The following is a 6,011-nucleotide window of genomic DNA, read 5'->3' on the forward strand; positions in this document are numbered from 1 at the left end:
CTGCATTCCTTTGTGCCTGCAGAGGACTTTTCTTTGCACCTGGACATTTTAATTTTCTTAAACCCGCATCCTGTTTTGCTTCCTACAGAAATGCCATTTCCCCCCCCCCCAAATGAAAGACAGATTAAAACATGCTATTGCCTACAGGGCATCACTGAGCCTGGACAAGCTAGGCTCAGCAATGCTCCAAAGACTAAGGAGCATGATTCTCACAGGTACAATGGGAAACCCTAACCTAATATTTATTCTGAAAGAGCAAAGCTCACTAACTGTTCAGTCTTACACATCACCCCAGTAGGAAAGAAAAAGACTGCATCATTTTTAAAGCAATGTCCCTTCAACCAGATCCCCACCCCGCAGAAACAGGTGTCCAGTCGCCAGGAACCCTTACTGTATAAACTGCAGCCCTTCCTTAATCTCCTGCAGTCTGGTGCTTCTATCCACAGAAACATTGGACATGTTATCATGAAAACCCACTTCTTCAGTATGCAACTTCTGAAACAGAAATGATAGTGAGTTGCTGGTTTGTAAATCAGATGCCATTGATGCGAGAGGTCACTTTTATCTATGGAAACAAACGGGGCATGCCTTTACCTTCCAGACAAAATACAAAATAGTGGGGGGTGGGGGTGAGTGGGATCATTTCATTGCTGAATACAGTCGTCTCTGGCCAACCGCGAAGGTTTCATTCCTGGAAAACCTCGCAGTTGGTGAATCTGAGGTTGACAAGGCATTAAAACCAATGGGAAACAGGGGGTTAGGGGAATCACAGGCACAAAGAGATTGAAAAAAGAACCCCAGTTAAAAACAGAACAAATGCCCCAACCCCCAAAATTTCCAAAAAATCTCACCAAACCACAGATACTCAGGTCACAGTTGGTGAGACCTGCCACAATTTCCCAGTCGCAGATACTCAAATCCATGATTGGGAAACCCGCAGTTGACAATGGACGACTGTACAGCATTGAAAGTGACTCAGACTGCATTACCACCAAAACCATGCATCAAGATACCAGATACACTATAAGCTGAGTTTCAAAGACCAAAAAGAATAAAACAGAATCACATGTAACTGAACCCTTCCCAATGCACAGGGCTGAGGAAATCCACTAGTCTGTGACAAGTGAAAAATGATGCCTGACAAGTGAAAAAAGTCCTGATGAGTAATGTACCAACATAGCTTGAGGAACCATCTGACTAGTGGAATATTCTATCTGGCTGATAAACTTATCCAAACTTTCTTCACCTTTACCAATGCACAAAAGACACCTTAGCATAATTTAAAAAAAAAACACCACAGGGCTCCCAACAAACCACAAGGATACTTGAGAGTTGCACTGGAATTCTAGCTGGCACCTAAAGAAGCCACATGAAAGGACACTAGCAACACTGCAGGTCACTAGAGGAGCACAACCACAGCTGACAGTCCAGCTGCTGCTGCACACCCCTGTGTGGAATACCCTGTGCCGGTCATGGAAGAGCTGCATCATCCACAATCAAGAAGTTAGCAACCACAAACGGGATGTAGAAACTGGGCAGCACTGAAGCATTTAAAAGTGGTGGGAACCAGTGTGCTAAGCAGTCACGTCTTACTCCAGTGCTTCAAATATGAGAGGAGGATTCAGAGACTTTGCACACCTTTGCACCCCATCAAGATAAAGAAGCTATGTTTGACCCAGTAGAAAGATTTTATACAGGTAGCTTGTTAGAGATCAGCAGAGAAAAAAATTACTGAAAGATATTCAATCCAGGCCACAGTGAAAGGTATTTTGTCCCTTCGACTCCTCCCTGATCTTACCACCAAAATGGTGGGAATGCAGAAGGAGATCCGGGCTGAGCTGGGGGTACCCAGGCTGTGGAACTCCTTGCTTAGGAGACACATCCAGCACCCTCTTTAGTCTGTTACCTTCTTGAGATGGATCTCCTGAGGCAGGGAATTACCCAGCCTGGATACCACTGTGTTTTCTTTAGACAGGTGTTCAACTTGGCTAGTTGATTCGTGATGGCGTTGGGATTGCTTCTGTGCTAACTGTGGTTCCTATTTTTTTAAAGGGTTTTTTTATTGTTTTAAAATTGGTTTTCCATTATAATCCTTAGAAAGATGGAGTGCAAACAAACACAGACAACTGAAGTTATACCTTGTTTGGGACCAACAAACACCCTCCTTGCAGTTTTTGAATTAAAAGAGGAAAGTGAAAACTACTCAACACATCAACATGTTCTGCTCTACTTGTGCCATTCAGAAATGTAGCTGAGCTCTAGAGAATTGTTTGTCTCTCACACTTCTTTCTAAGAACAAGAGCTAAAATGCTCAGTCGGGTAAGCGTGTAGAAAGCTAATTCTCCATCTGGGCATCTTCAATCAAAACCACAGTTGAAAACTACCAACCAGAAGCCCCAAATAAGTTGAAGCAGAGGGATATCTCAAAATGTTTGGCTTAGGTCTCTAATGAGGAATAAAAGGGACTCTAGACTCAGAGTTAAAGCTGTAAAGTGGGGTCAACATTAATAAGATCTCCCAAAATGTCAGTCTTTCCGGTTATTGTCTTCTCCTAACCTTCCATATTTCCAAGATCCTGATAAAATAGCTATAGTATATTCGATCCATTAAACAGACTACCATAAACCATGCATCTATGTAAGTGAGTTCTGGCTCATAAAAGCATATGCCACGTCAAATATGTCAGCCTTTAAAGTGTCACAAGATTTTTTTATTGCTTTAGCTAGAAAGCAGCCCGTTTCCCAACTATTGCAGCATTCAAGTGAAACATCACTACTGCAAAAAATGCAAGCAGTAAGAGAAACAGAAACCTCTTTATGCAAACACACACACACACACACTTAGGAGAGCAACTTCACCTGAAAGCCCTGCCACCCACATGTGCAGAATGAGCCACTTCAAGTAAAGAGAAGTTATTTTTAAATAAAGTATTAGCACTTTCAAAGCTCACTGGAATGTTCTATAAAGACATGAAGATGACAAACAATCTTTTTTTAAATAAGAGAGTCTCATAATCTGATTCTAGGTCTTGCGTTTTGTGTATTCAGCTATAATGGAGAAACAGCAGCAATTACCACTCATTCAAACTTAAAATAAAAGTGAACTGAAAACCACCACACCATAGACAAAGTCTACAGCTGACAGTCTCTTTTCAAACCATGGCTACTTCTAAACACATTTCAGTTCTGCTTCCTGTAATGCAGCTTGCTGTTTTTATCTCCAAGCAGACAATCCAGAGGCTATGAAGTTTGTTAGTCCTACTGAAATCAGAGGGGCAAGCATACCTAACTTCTCAGCAAACTGTACTAGCCATTCCTTGTCATTTTATTTGACTTAAACTCTACACTCTGCTTTGTACTCTGGAGTGCAAGTTATCAAAATACAAAAAATAGTGCATTTGAACACTTTGCACTTAAACACAACACAAGCAGAGCAAGACAAACTTCTCTTTCACATGCACAAAAAAAGTCCACTCAAAATATAACACCAACAGTTGTTTTTGTTAGAGTATCATTTACTGGCTTCCAGCTACAGGTAACTGAAAGACAAATGACTGCTTTACTGTGATTACTGCCCACTTTGTCCAAATACTTAATTCTGCTTGCTAAATTTTGTCGTTGTCTGATCCCACTTGGATCCTTTGTGAGTCCAATTATACCAATTCCAGGAGATGTACTGGAGGACTGAAATGTGAGTGTGAGCCTACCCTTTTGTACAAACATAACCAGATTTTTTTTTTTAAACACCAGCCATAAAAGAGAGCACTTTAAGAGGTGCATATTAAATCTGCTTTGTGGCACAAGCCTGACATACTGCCCACCCTATCTAAGGTATGATCAGAAATACCCAGAGAGGCTGACATCTATGCTAACCACCTAGTGAGGAGGAGGAGAAAAAATTTCAAATCCCAATTATTCAATAAATAATTTGAATAACTTGTGGTTGTACATCCAATATCCTGCCCAAAGTTCAAGCTATAACTCTTAATATCACCAGCACATAGGTCAATTTTAAGGAGGCACAGAGATACATATTATTCCAGTTTTCATATTTTGTCTAAACAGTACACAATCATATACAGTAAGCTAATACAACTCAATCTTCCCCCAATGAGAGGTGCAAAAGCTCTTTAGTATTACATTATCACCAGTCATTTTGACCATACAGTAATATTAAAAATGTGTGTGGTGTGTGTAGTGCCTGATCAAGATTCAAACTGCATCTTATTAGTAGAGAAGAATTCATCTACTACTCCAATCCATTGGGGTTTTTTTCAGAAAAAGGAAAGGGATATCCCTCTGAAAACAACACTCATGTCCTGTTTCTAAAAATAAAAACAGGCCTCTCTATATATTTAACCCAGAGAAAAGAATCAATCTCAGCAACATTACAGCAGAACAAAAAGGAGATGAATAATTTCAGTACAAACTAAGTCACGGTGCTTTCCTGTATAGCATGAGGAGAGGTGGAACTGAGGCACCAATATGTACCACCACTTTTCACTGTGGCGCACAGGCACAACTCTATCCCATGAAGCACATATTTAAGTTTTGCACTGAAAGAGATGAAGAGTTTCACAGATTCAGGCTGCCAAGTCACAAACTCAAAGCACATTCCTGTGCAGTTGCAAGAGACAAGGGGGTAGAAAGCCCTAAAGGTGAGAGCAGCCATAAACAAAGCACTCTCTCTCTCTCCCTCTTTCATTCTTTGTTTGTATACATAACACATCCTCTGTGTTTGTCTGTGTACATTTAGACAGATACACATGCACAGATATATACACATACTTAGGTCTGTATGTATATGCATTGCTACACACCACATGTGCATATCTATAGACATATACACGCAGAGAAAAACACTATGCATATTTATATAGATGTACAGTCATATAACATGTGCATGGACATATACACATCTATATACAGCCTTTATATGTGCATACTCCCATCTACATACATGTATGTGAGTGCTTATGCACACAAACCCAAAGAGTCCTAGAGCCAGTTTCAAAATCTAATTGCTTTGTACCACTGACAAAAGCCAAGACATGCTAACTGTATACTAAGCTTTGCTTTACCAGCTGCAAAAATTTATGTGACAGCTGGATTGGTAAAGATCTAGAGCTCTGTGTGTACGCATATACACACATGCGTATGCATCTTATGTCTCCGTACACGCTGTAGATACATACAGTATGCATGTATAACACAGACAAACGGCCGTTCTTCCACTATTTACCCCTGCCTCCACTCCCCCGCCCCGAGCCTTCCTCTTTTGTCCCCCTTGTATAGATATCCAGGCTGTAAGCTATTCGGGGCGAGGAATGTCTCCGTGGCGCGCGAAGCATATACCTGCTGCTCTATGCATCATGAAAACAACTATAATCATTGTGAACGTATTATACAAGCCACCCACCCACCCATCCTTCCTTCCTGGGAGGGGCCAGAGATGCTCCCTCGCCTCCTATCGAGTCAAGGGGTGTCCCCGCTTCCCTCCCCCCTGGCCCGAGTACGGGCCCGCTCCTCCCCTCACTGCCTCCCGTCCGACACAGGGAGGCACCGAGCAGGCGGAGGAGGCGCCCCCCGCCCAGAGCACCCCACACATACCGCATTCCCCTCCCGTCATGCGCCGAAGCTGGCCCGGGCGGGAAGGGGGCGGGACCTGCCTCACCTGCTCCCTCAGCCCGGAGACCGCGTCGCTTCTCCGAAGGAGGAGGAAAAAACAACAGCCTGGAGGCGCGCCGAGCCAGGCCTCTCCCTCCGCCAGCCTACCTGCCTTCTTCCTTCCGGCCTCCCACCTGCCCTTCCGGCGAGGCCTCCTGCACCTTCTGCTGCCACAGCGCCCTCTACTGCCCGGAGGCCGCCTGGCAGCGCCACAATACCGAGGACTCCTCAGCCACGCCTTCGACTGATTGGCCGGGAGAGGAAGGGCGACTGCCGTCGCTCCTTCCCGATTGGCTACCGTTCGCTCCCAGTGTGCTTCGCGCGCTTGCCCTTCCATTGGCCACC

At 43.6% G+C, this 6,011-nt stretch overlaps 1 protein-coding gene across 5 annotated transcripts in view; it reads right to left on the minus strand.

Annotated features, from left to right (window-relative positions):
- ZC3H7A (zinc finger CCCH-type containing 7A) overlaps positions 1 to 5,909 on the minus strand; it is a 29,698-nt gene extending 23,789 nt beyond the window's left edge. For 2 of the 5 annotated variants that reach the window (XM_053276900.1, XM_053276899.1), the window contains exons 1-2: positions 5,674 to 5,831; positions 392 to 495 (exon numbers count right to left, since the gene is read on the minus strand). In XM_053276900.1, coding sequence (XP_053132875.1) covers positions 392 to 459 — 68 coding nt within the window. In that variant the 5' untranslated portion in view covers positions 460 to 495; positions 5,674 to 5,831. Of the gene's footprint in view, positions 1 to 391; positions 496 to 5,609 lie in introns of all 5 variants that reach the window. The other 3 variants (XM_053276902.1, XM_053276901.1, XM_053276904.1) reach the window with 3 other exon arrangements.
- Positions 5,910 to 6,011: the final 102 nt, after the last annotated feature.

The sequence above is a fragment of the Hemicordylus capensis genome, chromosome 13 (assembly GCF_027244095.1).
Source record: "Hemicordylus capensis ecotype Gifberg chromosome 13, rHemCap1.1.pri, whole genome shotgun sequence".
In the NCBI taxonomy this organism is placed as follows: domain Eukaryota; kingdom Metazoa; phylum Chordata; class Lepidosauria; order Squamata; family Cordylidae; genus Hemicordylus; species Hemicordylus capensis.